The 16,178-nt window shown below is 37.7% G+C and overlaps 1 protein-coding gene across 1 annotated transcript in view; it reads left to right on the top strand.

Moving 5' to 3' along the window:
* The window catches only part of LOC117985080 (uncharacterized), a 30,877-nt gene extending 25,291 nt beyond the window's left edge, over positions 1-5,586 (top strand). Inside the window, exons 4-6 of the mRNA XM_034971759.2 lie at positions 567-690; positions 2,098-2,326; positions 3,146-5,586. Coding sequence (XP_034827650.1) covers positions 567-690; positions 2,098-2,326; positions 3,146-3,411 — 619 coding nt within the window. The 3' untranslated portion in view covers positions 3,412-5,586. The remainder of the gene's footprint in view (positions 1-566; positions 691-2,097; positions 2,327-3,145) is intronic.
* The last annotated feature ends 10,592 nt before the right edge of the window (positions 5,587-16,178 follow it).

Here is a 16,178-nt window from a genome sequence, read left to right as displayed (position 1 = left end):
AGAATTGCCACAAAACTAAGCTGTGATAGCCTAGAGGTTAGGACGTCCGCCTTCTAATCGGAGGTCGGAGGTTCGATCCCGGGCACACACCTCTAACTTTTCGGAGTTATGTGCGTTTTAATTAATAAAATATCACTTGCTTTAACGGTGAAGAAAAACATCGTGAGAAAACCTGCATACCTTAGAGTTCTCCATAATGTTCTCAAAGGTATGTGAAGTCTACCAATCCGCACATGGCCAGCGTAGAAGACTATGGCTGTTTAATAAATAAGTAAATTAATAAATAAAACCAGTTACCTAGCTATTTATAATATGCCCGTTTGCATCTACGTACCTATATCACGCACACGAAAGCCTGTCACTCACACAACCATATTCGATAGAAAAGAATTATGAACAGTTGCAAAATAAAGATTGAAAGGGGCACACGTATTTTAATACCCTCCATACCGAAAACGCTTCTCACTCTGAGAGGAGACCGCGTGCTCTGTAGTGAGCCGGTGATGGGTTGATCACGATGATGACATTATTTAAAACAGACAAATTTATGTTTTCCTTTCTTAAAGGTTACGTGAAGACCCGACGCCCGGTGAAGAAGTTGTCTTCATAGATGTTTGTGACTTACAACCTTCTCATCTTAAGAACCACTTCAGAGGCTCCTACTGGAAAGACTTCGTATGGTGTATGAAGGTAATTACTAAAAAACTAAACCTAAGCCTCTCTTTTTAGTCTTTATAAAATTGCTTTCCGACTCCTACAAAAATAATACTACTTAAGTACTATTGTACGCGACAGATCGAGATGATAACCCAGTTCGGGATAGCGCGAGTGACGTGCGGGTTTGCAGGGCGCATCATACCCCGATTGCCATCTCGACCTTATTAGCAATAAATTTTAGCTCATTTAATTCTATAACGATTTTGCAATATTATTTGCAACCTTGCAGGTGACTTAAATTTTTGTATTTATGACAAGAATCAAGATCAGGGTTGTTGCGGATATGGATGCAGATTATTAGAAGTTCACGTCCGCGGACGCGGATGTCTGAATTAATGCGAATGTTCTGCATTTGCGAATGCGAATGCGAATATCCATAATACTCGTGGCCGTTGGGTACCATTGTAGACTTTTTGATTGGTCAGTAAGCTAACAAACATTTCAACTAGCAAACACGCGCGAAGCACGCGCCACTCTGACCCCGCCCGTTTTCTTTGCACGTCGTTACTTGTTGCGAGTATGAATCCGCATCCGTAAAAGCTTCGCATTAATTGATGCTGATGCGGATGCGGATGATTGATCAATGCGAATATTCATAACACCCCTGATCAACAAAATACCAAAGATACAAAAGTAAATGGTGCAACCGCTAAATTATAAAAACTAATTCAGATACCTAGCAATAAAATAACAACTAATTTCAAATTAAAATGTCAACAAAACTCTTTAGAAAATCGAGATCAGACTTAAATGCTCGCGACAGGAAAGTAATTCAAAGTTTTGCTTGAAAAGTTTTAAATTCAACGCCGTAAATTAACTTTTCATACTGTATGTATAATTTCACTAGTGGTCTCTTTTTCTCTTTACTCGTGAATGGAATAAAATTTCTTAATTGTTCTTAGTTTTAATTGTTTCAAAAATATTTTATCTATTCAGGGTTTCGAGTTCGGGTTCAGCTCAAGTAGTATAATTTTACCAATATTTTAATTTTAAATATTAAGTATAAATACTCCCTAAATCTACGTTCTTAGACTTGCTGAATCGAAAATTATGATTTAAAAAACCAGCCAAGTGCGAGTCAGGCTCGCGTGCCGAGGTTTCCGTACTACACTCGTATTTTTTCGACATTTTGCACGATAAATCAAAAACTATGATGCATAAAAATAAATAAAAATCTGTTTTAGAATGGACAAGTGAATGCACATATGAAAGGGCTTTACCTGTAGGTATATTCTAAAACAGATTTACTTACCTATTTTTTTGATTTATAATCGTACAAAATTTCGAAAAATTCGACTGTGTTACGGAACCCTCGGTGCGCGAGTCTGACTAGCACTTGGCTAGTTTTTTTTTTAATATTTACTGTTTTGATTTTTTCAGTCAGTCTACCCAATCAGGTTCTCAGAAGTGCACATAATCAACACCCACCGCCTGAAGACCATGTCGCTGCTTCTCTTGCACATCGGCCTGTATCCGTGGCGACGCAAGATCGTACACCTGCACACCAATGGAGAGCAAATCAACAATGCTATGGCGGTAGACCACTTCCCTATTGAGGGTCTGCCGTATGAGTACGGTGGGAAAGCTGGAGCTATGAAGGATCTCAATGGTACGAATGAAACCATCATCACCATCATCATGATCAACCCATCGCCGGCTCACCACAGAACACAGGTCTCCTCTCAGAGTGAGAAGGGTTTGGCCATAGTCTACCACGCTGCCCATGCGTGGATTGGTAGGCTTCACACCTCTCGGGCATGCAGGTTTCCTCACGATGTTTTTCCAAATAATATTTTATTAATTAAAACGCACATAACTCCGAAAAGTTAGAGGTGCGTGCCCGGGATCGAACCCCTGACCTCCGATTAGAAGGCGGACGTCCTAACTACTAGGCTATCACAGCTAACTATACAATTACCTGAAGGAAATGTATGCCGGCGAGAAAACGACTTACTATCGGCGATTTTCTCTCAAGAAACGCACAATAAATGTAGGTACATTCCGTGTAAACGAAAGAGATGCATATTACCTATATCAAAAGTTGCTCTGACTGTTCACACTGCCGGCGACGACCCGTTTTACTAGTTTTGTCGCTGAGCGACGAGCTTTCAAAAATAAACTCACTCAGCGATATTCGTTCAGCGATGCTCGCTCGCTTGAACACGTGTAAAACGCGCGCAGGTTTGCACAGGACTGAGCGACCGCGGGCGAATGGGACGAGCCGCGAGTAATCGCTCGTCGTACTTGCACACTTGTTTATAGCCCGGCGACAAAACTATCGAAACTACACACTCGCTTCCCACTTATAGTTATCGCCAACTCGTTTATAGTTTCTACTTTCTGGTTCTACTCCTTTCTCGTACATCGTCGGCGGTCGGACCACTGCCTTATGTCCCGGTAAAATTAATACTTTTTAAACATTTTACAGATGAATGGACAAAGAAACTCTTACTCAACTCAAAATGGCTGCAAATGGAAAACCGGAAGTTTTACCAAACAGATCTGATGCCACAGATTAAACAACGCACACGACACAGGAGTGCTGTACGGAACCTGTACAACACTAACGCGTCCTACGACATGCTCCCGCGCACGAGTTCTTGCAGATCCCTTTATAAGAAAGAGGATCCGGAAGAAGGGACACATGGTGCTTATAGGACTTTGAAAGTTACAGATAGACATTTCTACGTTTGAGTGCCTTCTTGACAGTTGTATATTCTTTGACCAATGCCGGAGTGAACTGGAGTGAGGGAATTCTCGGTTTGATCCTAAATCTTCTAAATATATAAAAGGAAAAGATGACTGACTGACTGACCGACTGATCTATCAACGCACAGCTCAAACTACAAGACGGATTATAGCTATTGTGACATAGACATCCGCTAAGAAAGGATTTTTGAAAATTCAACCTTTAAGGGAGTGAAATAGGGGGTTGAAATTTGTGTAGTCCACGTGGACGAAGTCGCGAGCATAAGCTAGTCGACTATAAATATGTTAAATATTAGACTATGCTATGGTGACGTGAAATCAAAGAAAAATAGGGCTATCTTAGGGATACCTGCGTTTTTAGGGTTCCGTACCTCAAACCCTTATAGGATCACTTTGTTGTCTGTCTGTCCCTCTGCGTGTCCGTTTGTCGTGTCTGTCAAGAACACCTATAATAGGGTACTTCCCGTTGACCTAGAATCATTTGGCAGGTAGGTAGGTCTTAGCACAAGTATAAGATAAAAGAATGGTTGAGTATGCTCTCCTACAACGTTCTTCAAAAGATTAGCTGACGAACCAATGCGTGGCGGTACAGACTAGTGATAAATCACGCACTCCACGGGTTCTTCTTATTTGACGGCACCAAAGTATGACGTGTTACGCATATGAAGCACATATGCGTACGCGACGGGTCGAGATGTCAATTGGGGTCTCATACCCCGATTGCCATCTCGACCTGTCGCGTACTACACAGTGCATCGAAATGAAAACAGCCTTTGATACTCATAAATATTAGATAAAGATGCCTTAAGTTCCTAGAATCCTGACCAATTGGGTATTTGCCTACTTTTGAATTTGATAAATATATTACTTTGTTATAAACTAGGATAAAACTAAGGACGTAGGTACACTGAAAAAAATATTAAAATCCAACAAAGATTTACAAAGTTACAGGCCTTTTAATTTTGGAGTGGGAGGGTCTTCTATCCCTTTCTCGCAAAACGAAAATTTGTATGAAACCGCACGAAGCTACTGCATTAGTTGATGTGACGTCAAACTGCTGTATCGCTATCTCTGTCTAATCAGAAATATTTAAATGCTTGTAACTTTTTTGTTATTTGATCGATTTAATTAGTTTGTTCAGTTTACGTCATTATTTTTGTTCTAGTTTATAATAAAGTAATAAAAAAATTGGAGTCAAATACCCAATTATGTTTTGTACATTTTGTAGTAAAGTAATGTGTTCAAAATATAATCTAGTGTTCAATCTCTTAGTTAAACTCATTTTCTAAAAGGTTTCCAACATGCAAAAGTACTAAAAGATCTAATGGCCTAAAAGACAGCGCGTGCCAGAGCTTCGTTATTTTATAAAAGCTGACGGTTTCTCTGCGTATTATCCTTCCCAACACTGGGAGGAACGTTTGGGAGATAACAGAAGGGCGATTGCCTAAAACCTGCATCAATCATTATTACAATCTCAATTGTTGTGATTGGTTGAATTTGTGCGATTCTTGTTGCAACAATGCATTGTCGCCAATAGTGAGCGAGCGTCAACCTATCAGAGGTGATTGCGATCGTGACATAGTAGCTGTCATTCTCCCGCAATCGCGCAGCAGGTAATAAAGGTGTAAAGAATCTTTACTTTCGTAAAAACTTTCAGCTTTTATAAAATAACGAAGGTCTGGCACGCGCCGGCTCTCTCTCTATAAAGCTGGATAACTATAATAACTTTATGTATCTTGTCATCTTGTTCATTCTATACTTTGTTCCGTTTTTGTTGTTGTAATAAAACTTATGATACATTAAAATTGTATGTTTCAATGTATTTTTTTCCAGAGCCTCAATAGCACAACTGGTAAAGGAGTGGACTGAAAACGGAAAGGTCGACGGTTCAAACCCCGCCCGTTGCACTATTGTCGTACCTACTCCAAGCACAAGCTTGACGCTTAGTTGGAGAGGAAAGGGGAATATTAGTCATTTAACATGGCTAATATTCTTTTTAAAGAACATTTATTTCCTGCTGATAATATCCAACGTCCCCCTTTTTAGTGCCACCATTCTAGTGTTCATAAAACATAAACACTATTGTGCAATGGTATCCCTAACGCTAAGCTGGCAAACCACGCAGCGGCCATTTGCCTCTTCCAACCACGCCTTGCGATGTAAAAACACACAGCAGGTCAATCAGCTCTGTAAACAAAATCATTAAAATAAGTAATTTAAAACAGTTTTGTGTTTATTTTGCAACACTAGTAGGTATATTCGAGAACATTGAACAACTTATGCAAATTAAAATTTATGACAGCAAATTTAATGTGACGAAAATAACGACACGATAGGCGTTTTAATTAACGGCGTCACCCTGGCGCTTCAGAAACTGTGACAATAGCCTCCCCAAGTCTCCAATGGTACCCACTTACCCTGGAGATATTCAAGTTTTATTTGGACATTCACAATCTATTTTAAACTCTAAATTCTTATAATGTAGGATTGAAATTGCATTACAGGCATTCAATGATAATTTTCAAATAAACATCACGTGCAATGTCTCTTTATATGGATGAGAACGTTTCCGTTATGACGGGTTTACACTATTCCAGTGGACTATTTATGATGTCATCAGTCTTCTTCATCATAATATCAGCCTAGAGAAGTCCACTGTTCATCATCATCAGCCGGCTCACTACAGATCACGGGTCTCCTCTCAGTATGAGAGGGTTTGGCTGTAGTCTACCAAGCGGATTTCAGAATTCGCACACCTTTGAGAATATTATGGAGAACTCTCAGGCATGCAATATGCAATGCAGGTTTCCTCACGATGTTTTTCTTTAAGTACAATTAAAGTGGGTGACATTTAATTTCATAAATGCACATGTCCACTGTTGCGGCTAGGCTTTTCACAATGAGCATTATCATGCCCGGTCTTCAGCCTTCCTCATCCAATATAGTGTACCGAAATTACAACAACGCGTGTGTGGCGCAGGATTTGTGCATGTGTGGCGCGTGTGTTGCGCGTGTGTTGCGCGTGTGTTGTGCGTATGGTGAGCGTGTAGTGTTTGCGTACATGCGTGCGTGGTACTTAAGTTGAGTGTGTGTTGTGCATGTCTATGGAGAGTCTGTACCTAACAACAAAAATAATTTAATTATTATTTAATTTAATGTTCAAGTTAATTTATTAGCTCAGGGCCCCAAATTAAGAGACCCCTGCGAAAAGGTATGTTTCCAGCAATAAGTGCAAGGAGACTGATCGATGTACTGGAACAGTACCTACTGGAATAATATAAACCAGCCATCACATAAAGACGCCAGGCGTTTCGTATCCGCGCATTGCATTAGAACAATGGGTCTTTAGGGAGCGAGGGACTCAATTAATATGACATCAGCTGAAGGTTGCGCTAAATAAAATTCTGAAATTCATCTCTGAAGTTTTTTTACTAGGTTAGTCTGATAGTTACATCACTACCTATATTACTTGAAAAACTTGAAAAATTCCTTGCAGCACTTTGAGATGTTTTCAAAAAGAAAGCCGTGCTATCTGGTGACTGATCATACTAGATCAGTCTACCCCACTGACCTCTACCGATACAATTAGTACAGTACGTTAGACCTGCGGTTGCCGACCTGTTTTTGAAGCAACTTGATTTTCACCAATAGTACCAATATGAGCATTATAATTTGTGAGTGCACTGGGAAGTGGGAACTAAATGTTAGTGATGAGACATCTGTCCACATAGTGACAAGTGTCAACACGCAGAGCATATTATTTTAATACGAAGTATCAATTTTAACATCCGGTATGCTCGGTGGTTCGAATCTGCACAAAAATTTACTGTCATTTTGTATGGCACACCTCTTCCAGCATACTTACGTATGATTATTGATTACATAACGTACGAGGGTTTGACGCAGACGCAACGATCCTTACCATAAACGCGAAATACTGCTACAACCAAAAATGCATCTTGTTAATATTGTTATAAAGTCTGTTTTGCAATAAAATAATATTTTTGGCGTAGATAAAATATGTCTTATGGCTAAAGAAATAGAGGCTAATTCAGAAATTGGTCAATATAAACAATGGGAGCGTCAAATAGCAATAACGATCTATATGGGCGCATGGCGCATGCAATCCGATACGCACTAGTAAATTATAAGTAGCCATGATTTTCGATTAAACCAACGTAAAGTTCAGAAGTAAAATCCGACTAAAACACTTAAAAATTTTTTAATAATTACTTGAAGATGGAAACAAATAAACTATTAATAAACTTAAATCTAAAAAAAAAGAAAACAATGGGGCCGATTCTCTAGTACACAATCTCTAAACTAAACTAAATTAACAGGTCTAAATCTAATGCTATCCTTTTCCGCAAGCAACATTATGAAAGGGATAGCAATAGATTTAGACGTGCCATTTTAGTTTAGTTTAGAGATTGTGTACAATGGAATTAGCCACAATATTAAATTAAAACTAAAATAAATTAAATTAAATCTAAAACCTCATCGAGACCACCGCAGCGAGGCATTGTACCCAGGATGCTGGCAGCATTACCCCTTTGGATGGCCAAACTAATTCTTTGGCCAAGGTAGCTGCCAGCTCTCGGGTCCCCGGTTGACTCGATAACTCTTTTCGCAATTTCTTCAAAAAGAGCTCGAGCCCCCGGGCCCCACGGCCCCAAGGTCTCCACACCAAAAGGCACGAATACGAAGCTCCCATCGAGGTTTTCATATTTGCGCCTTTTGGCCTGTTCGGCGCTGATGGCCGCTGCACCCTGCTGCTTAAAAATTAAATTAAAAAGACCCGACACAAAACACTCTCTAATAATGTAACTTTTAAGTGGTCATTTTAGTGTAATTATATAAGTACCTAGTACCTAATATTTTGAATCAAGTAGCGTCGGGGGACCGCTGAGCATATTATTTTAATTAGTGATCCCAAACATTTATAATCCACGCTGAAATTTTAGTGGTTGTTTTCCCGAAGCGAAATGATTTTGTCTTGGTATTACAATCGACCTATAAATATGAAAAAAATATTACAGTCAAAAATGTCAAATTTACAATCAAGAAAAACAAAAATCGAATGAGACCTCGAACCAATAGTGATACCGCGTGCGCGCAGGCTAGTTTATGACGTATCACAACGCACGAGAGCTTATTTTGCTCTAAACTTTTTCACTTTATTGGCAGCGCGGTTCGAGTGGATGTACCTACCTACTATTCACGTTACGTCTAGGGAGTTACTTTTGTTTCTCACACTTTCGAGTTGTCGATTTTTTTTTTAAAACAAAAACAATTTTATTTTCTAAGTTTAACTCAAAATTTCGATAATACTACTGAGGGCAAATCGTTCTGCCGCGGGAAGATAACCACTAAAACTTCACCGTGTATAGTTTAGTGTGAGTTTAGTTAGGCAGGTATACAGTTAATAAAAATAAAGCATGGTTACCTCAGTGCTGTAAAAATGATATATTTTGAGTGATTTAGGATATGGAAATGGAATATTGTTTCGAAGTCTAAAATACAAGAACTAAACTAAATAAAACTAGTTTAAGTTTAATGTATTGATTTCATTGTGACATTTACAATAACAAAAACCGGCCAAGTGCGAGTCAGGCTCGCGCAATGAGGGTTCCGTACTACAGTCGTATTTTTTCGACATTTTGCACGATAATTCAAAAACTATGATACATAAAATAAATAAAAATCTGTTTTAGAATGTACAGGTCAAGACTTTTCATATTTATGATACCCCACTTGATATAGTCACTCACTTCGAAAGTTGAAAATACTAATTATTAGTTCATGACCACAATTTAATATTTTTTGTGTGATCTAACCCTTAATTCACGCAAATGTCAATCTATATGATCTACCTACCTGCCAAATTTCATGATTCTAGGTCAACGGGAAGTACCCTGTGGGTTTCTTGACAGACAGACAGACAACAAAGTGATCCTATAAGGGTTCCGTTTTTCGTTTTGAGGTACGGAACCCTAAAATCTAACAGTAGAAAGTGCGAGTAAGTATAGTTTCCTGTCCTAAAAAAATATTTAAATGTCTCGATACATCCATATCTAATATCCATACTTCCATAGTAGGTAATATAGTATCTAAATAATTTCAAATAAGTACATAGCGAACCGTAGCTTAGCTGCGGTGAGAGCGTCGGGAGTCGCGATCCCGGGAGACGCGGGTTCGAATCCTGCCGGTCCGCAATTTTTGATATGTATTTAAAATTATTTAGAAATTTCCTTGAAGTGTAGGTAAAACACTATCTCTATCTTCTTATAAAATGGGTTGCTCATCGCAATTCTCGAAAACAGTTGAACCGATTTCGCTAATTCTTTTTAGGGTTCCGTACTTCAAAAGGAAAAACGGAACCCTTATAGGATCACTTTGTTGTCTGTCTGTCTGTCTGTCTGTCTGTCCGTCTGTCTGTCAAGAAACCTACAGGGTACTTCCCGTTGACCTAGAATCATGAAATTTGGCAGGTAGGTAGATCTTATAGCTGACATTTGGGGAAAAATCTGAAAATCGTGAATTTAGGGTTAGATCACACAAAAAAAATTAAATTGTGGTCACGAACTAATAATTAGTGTTTTCAACTTTCAAAGTAAGTGACTATATCAAGTGGGGTATCATATGAAAGGTCTTCACCTGTACATTCTAAAACAGATTTTATTTATTTTTATGCATCATAGTTTTTGAATTATCGTGCAAAATGTCGAAAAAATACGACTGTAGTACGGAACCCTCATTGCACGAGCCTGACTCGCACTTGGCCGGTTTTTTTATAATATTCCTTGAAGTACGGGGATGGTTCTTACCACGGAACAGAAATCTGTTCCGTGGCTCTTACGGAGAGAAAAATTTAAAAAAATTGAATCGACTGTTCAGCGGAACGAAGTTCGCCAGGGCAGCTAGTAAAATTATAAAATATGTAATAGCTAATATTATAATTGCGAAAGGGTGTCTGTCTGTCTGCTAGCTTTTTACGATTAGGTATACGAAATTTGGCAAAGAGATAGCTTGCAGCCCGGGAAAAAATATGGATAAACTTTTTGCCCGGAAAATCAAGGAGTTCCAACGGAATTTTTAAAAACCACAATCTGCAGCATAGAATTTTTATATCAGATTTTTTTGTGTTGTTTCGGATTGACTATGCTGCGTAGGCCCTACTGGCCGCTACAGCGTCACCGGATATGGCACCACCTAATATGTAGATAATTTTCTGCCTTATTTCCAGCACGTCCGCAAGAACTCTTACAAAAGTAATATAAATGACTAGCTTATGCTCGCGACTTCGTCCGCGTGGACTACACAAATGTCAAACCCCTATTTGAGCCCCTTAGGGGTTAAATTTTCATAAATCCTTTCTTAGCGGATGCCTACGTCATAATATCTGCATGCAAAATTTCAGCCTGATCCGTCCAGTTGTTTGAGCTGTGCGTTGATAGATCAGTCAGTCAGTCACCTTTTCCTTTTATATATTTAGAAAATTACATTACATATTATCTGTTTGAGCACGGCATGATTCGTGCATGTGGCCGAATTGGTACGACTTTTAATTTTGCGCGTGCTCGTCGCAACTTCTAAGCGAAGAAATTTTAACACGCAAACGTTACGAAAACGATTAAGTAGGTACCTACTTATAAGTAACACGGTTAAAAAGGTGTAAAAGTTTTTTGTTGTGATTCCGTACGGTTAATAAAAGTTAAACTAAATTTTATATAACCAACAAAAACTAGGTACCTACCTACTTACGTCGAGTCGAAATCGCGGAACGAAACCGTTAAATTATACGTAGAGTTTGTACTTACACTTAAATGTACCTATTATATAATTTACTTCTGTGGTTCTTTTTTTATTGGAATTTAGTTCCTAAAATCTATCAATCGCTAATCGCAATCGTCCGTAAAATTGAGGTTTTCGCAGGTCCAGTGTACTTGCACTACCTAACAGAGGTCAGTGTCCATTGAAGTTGATAGTGCTTTTAGTGTTTGCAATCAACGACAGTTTTTGATTTTTATAAAAACTAGATGTTGCCCACGACTTCGTCCGCGTTGATTTAGGTTTTTACAAAATCTCGTGGAAACTTTAATTTTCCGGGATAAAAGTAGGCTTTGTCCTTCCCCGGGATATAATGCTGACTCTGTACCAAATTTCATCAAAATCGATTGAAGAATTGGGCCGTGAAAAGCTAGCAGGAATTTATAATATTAGTATGGATATTATTACAAAGATTTTGAAAAACTGTTTTATTGTGCTTGCATTTTTGTTCAGGATTATTTCAATTGAAAACCCAAAGATGCAAAAATCTTGGCGCTCTTGCTGAAATGCTTTTTTTTAAATTTTGTCTAATTATACGAGAGGTTGGTCTTATAAAATATAGTGGACACCTATTATAAGTACCTGCCAAATAATAAATCCGTATTTTTAGTAGCGAACCAGACTCTAACTTTCCTGAGCTATGGCTGGAATTAAAGATGGAAGGTTCCAGTACCTTGGTGGTATAATGGAAACAGTAAATCGGTGGTGTGATCCACGATGACTCAGTGTCATTACCATGTCATTACGAATTTCTAACATAAGCATTACTGGTGTCGCTTATGCCATTCTTATTGCAAATTGAAATATGCTAGCATGCTAATGTAACACCTATTGCTGAAAACATACAAACTATTTTTACATAAAAAGTTTTAAAGCAGAATCGTGTCTTAAAAACAAGGAAAAAGTATAGTTCTAACTTACATAGAAATAAGAGCGGTATTTCTCCGTTTTTGTAACTTGAAAATCAAGATGCATCGGAGATTTTGCCAAAATGAGGTTGTGGTGGAAAAATTGCCTCAGAAGGTTAGAGTCTTGATTGAATCTATTCAGAAAATGGTCTAAAGTTGTACCTATCAGGTTTTTGTTATTCTGAAGGGAATCGATTTTGATAAACAGAGGTTACCTAGCTTAGGTTCCCATTTACACAGATAGATAGCTAGTAGGTAAAAGAAACAGGCAAAGATTGATCGATAGAGGGACAACAAAAGGTTAATAAGGGATTTTAACAACCTAAAACCATATTGTGAAGTCTAGAGTAAGTCGATACATCTATTGTATTATCTACTGTGCCTATAGGTGCAGGTTGTAACTTTTCAGATTTTTCCCCTAATGTCTGCTTAGAGACCTACCTACCTGCCAAAATTTAATGATTCTAGGTCAACGGGAAGTACCCTGTAGGTTTCTTGACAGACAGACAGACAGACAACAAAGTGATCCTATAAGGGTTCCGTTTTTCCTTTTGAGGTACGGAAGCCTAAAAAAGCTGCAAAAATGTAATCAATCTGTGATAAAAACTTAAAAACTGAAGATATGAAGATAGATTTAGCATTTTTACTACAATAGTTTTTGCAGGTAAATAACTAAGTTTTTTTACCAATGTGGTAAAACACAACCATTCAGCATTTAAAAGTCGATAAACCTTGGTTTTAGACAAATTACAAGAAATAAGTGTTGCCATTATGGGTCAAAGGTGCGGAATAATTTCTTCCATAGTTTATATTTTTAAGGTTCAGTATCAATATTTCTCTATCTGATTAAATGAAAACTAAGAAGACCCAGGCCCCAGAGTAACCAATCTAATGAACTACGTTGGTTACTCTGGTCTCTGGTTGCTGCGAAGCTGAAGAAGTGATGAAGTCTATGTCGTGCTGTTTGATGACCACGACACGATATATTGATATTTCAGTAAAAATCGAAGATCCACCAAAAAGAGGAGAAGAAAGAAGAAGAAAGAAGGAAAGAAAGAAGAGAAGGAAGAGAAAGTGGTAAGAAGGAAGGTGTTTATTCGCACCATAGCGCATACCTACACATTTTTGTCCTAGTGAGTGTTACTAAGATTCTAAACTTAAGGCATGCATAATTCTAAACTTAAGGCATCACTTTTCTGATGAGGGACATAATCTTCGACCGACAATGTTTACCATGGTTGCTGAATGATGCAGTCACTCTGCATAGAAAATATTTTACTATAATAAATCTTCTATAATATAAAAATGAATCACTAAATGTGTTGCTGATCGCAAATCTCCAGAACCGCAGAACCGATTTCGCTAATTCTTTTTTTATAATATTCCTTGAAGTAGTTACGAGGATGGTTCTTACGGAGAGAAAAATTTAAATAAATTGAATCGACTGTTAGGCGGTACGAAGTTCGCCTGGGCAGCTAGTCTGAATATATAAAAGGAAAAGGTGACTGACTGGCTGACTGACTGACTGATTGACTGACTGATTGACTGACTGACTGATCTATCAACGCACAGCTTAAACTACAGGACGGAGCGAGCATAAGCTAGTTATCTAAAAATTAGTTATTAATTATTTATTTATAAAATTATTGTACGCGTCGGAAACAGGCTAGAGAAAAGAAATAGAGATTCGGAAGTTGATGGAAGATTAATATAAATTCAAAATAAGGAAACGAGCAACGCAAATATCATTATCTCGGAAGATAAGAATTAGCGCAATTCATTAGAAAGTACATTACTTTTCCCGCAACCGCGTCACGCACGGCTTATAAAATTTTATAATTAACCAAAATTTTAATCATCGCCAGTCTAAATTGTAATTGCAGAATTTTAATTAATTTAACTTCGCCAAAAAATAACGCTAACTTAGAATCATATTATAATCGACGTATATGAGATTTCTCGAAACCTAATTCTTTTTGGAGCTATGACGATTTTAAGCAACTTATAAATATATGACTTGCTTTAATGGTGACGGATGATGGAAAACATCGTGAGCAAACCTCCGTGCCTGACCCCTCATTCCCACTTGTCATTTGTCGAGCCCGGTTTTAAATCGGATGTTCCAGTGGTAGAACATTTTATAATTATGATGCTGTTCACACTTGTCGGAAACCGATTATGTATCAAAATGTACTGCCACTGGAACATCAAGTGACAAACTACAAACGACAAGTGGGAACGGGGGGTGAGAGTTTTCCATAGTGTTCTCAAAGGTCTGTGAAGTCAGCGAATCCGCACTTGGCCAGCGTGGTAGACTATGGTAAAAAACCTTCTCATTCTGAGAAGAGAACTAGAGGCTCAGAAGTGTGCCGGCTACGGGTTGAGGATGGTGATGATTATGATGCCTTATTCCATCAAAAAGAGCAGTGATAACCTAGTGGTTAGGACGTCCGCCTTCTAATCGGAGGTCGGGGATTCGATCCCGGGCACGCATTAACTCTTCGGAATTATGTGCGTTTTAAGTAATTAAATATCACTTGCTTTAACGGTTCAAAGATTCAAAGATTCTTTATTTGCGGAAACATTTTACAATGATATGTTATGACGGTGAGAGATCTCCATAATGTTATCAAAGATGCGTGAAGTCTACCAATCCGCACATGGCCAGCGTGGTAGGCCACCCTTCTCAGTCTGAGAGGAGACCCGTACTCTGTTGTGAGCCGGCTATGGGTTGATCATGATAATTGTGATGGTAAGATGGCCCTCAAATAAAGGTTTTGTAATTTAGAAAAGTGTATCGTTAAATCGTTACTGTGTGATAAAGTGAAGAGGGAATGGCAATCTTAAAATTAATATCAGCAACAGTAACTGTAGATATTTGATATTAGCTTTCGCTTGCCTTACTTTACTCGTACCTAACTGAATTAAAAGATCTCTCTACATTTTATAAGCTTCATCACAGAAAACTGAGACTTTACCCATTCTTTCTTGATTTATAACTACGTAATATCCACTGGTATTCATTTAGTTATGATAACAATATTATATTTCAGATGAAATACAGCATGTAACAAAAAAGAAAAAATATTCTTAGGTAACAGTAACATAATATTATGTATTATAATGTGTCTATCTCTGTTACATCACATACGAGTAGAAAGGATGGTAAATAGCTGCCAACAATACTCAAGATGACTGCATGCCAACTAGGTATTACCTGCAAGTATTATCTCTAGGTATAAAAATGAATCGCTGAATGTGTTGCTGGTCGCAAATCTCGAGAACAGCTGAACCGATTTCGCTAATTCTTTTTTCATAATATTCCTTGAAGTACGAGGATGGTTCTTACGGAGAGATAATTTTAAAAAAATCCTGAAAAGAATCGACTGTTATGCGGTACGAAGTTCGCCGAGGCAGCTAGTGGTATTATAAAAACTATAAAAAATATAGGAGAAAAAAATTATAGATAATAAAATACATTATGAATCTAATGAAGGGTAAGATAGATGAAATGGGGAGAAGGGTCCAAGAATTAGTTGAGAGAAAGGTTCGGGTCAAATCATATAGAAAGGTAAAAGAGCGGAAAGAGCAGACGAAAATAAAATAATCTATGCCTACAAAATTAGACTATTGCTCTCAGACTAAAGATTAAAACAAAACATGACGCTAATTTTCATCTGATAAGAGTGAGCAGGCACAATTAATATATAAGTAATATCCTTTATTTTTTTATGTAGTAATTAATACAAGTACCTAGATACAACAACAAGAACTTGCCTTTGTATTACAAAGACTTCAACACCAAGAAAAATATCTTAATGCAGTCTTCTTAGAATGCAAGCTTTTTCGTCTAAGTAGCAAATAAAAAAGTAAATTTCGAATGAAATAAATAACTATTTATTGAAATTAAATTATCTTACAAATTTTTTTGTCCTACAAAATTTCCAAAACCATATTTCCCCCTACAAAATAATTGCATTCAACCGCGTAACGAAATCATAAAAAGCGGCACAC

The sequence above is a fragment of the Maniola hyperantus genome, chromosome 9 (genome assembly GCF_902806685.2).
Source record: "Maniola hyperantus chromosome 9, iAphHyp1.2, whole genome shotgun sequence".
Lineage (NCBI taxonomy): Eukaryota > Metazoa > Arthropoda > Insecta > Lepidoptera > Nymphalidae > Maniola > Maniola hyperantus.
Note: the sequence above shows the minus strand (reverse complement) of the source record. Positions and strands in the feature narration are given on the sequence as shown.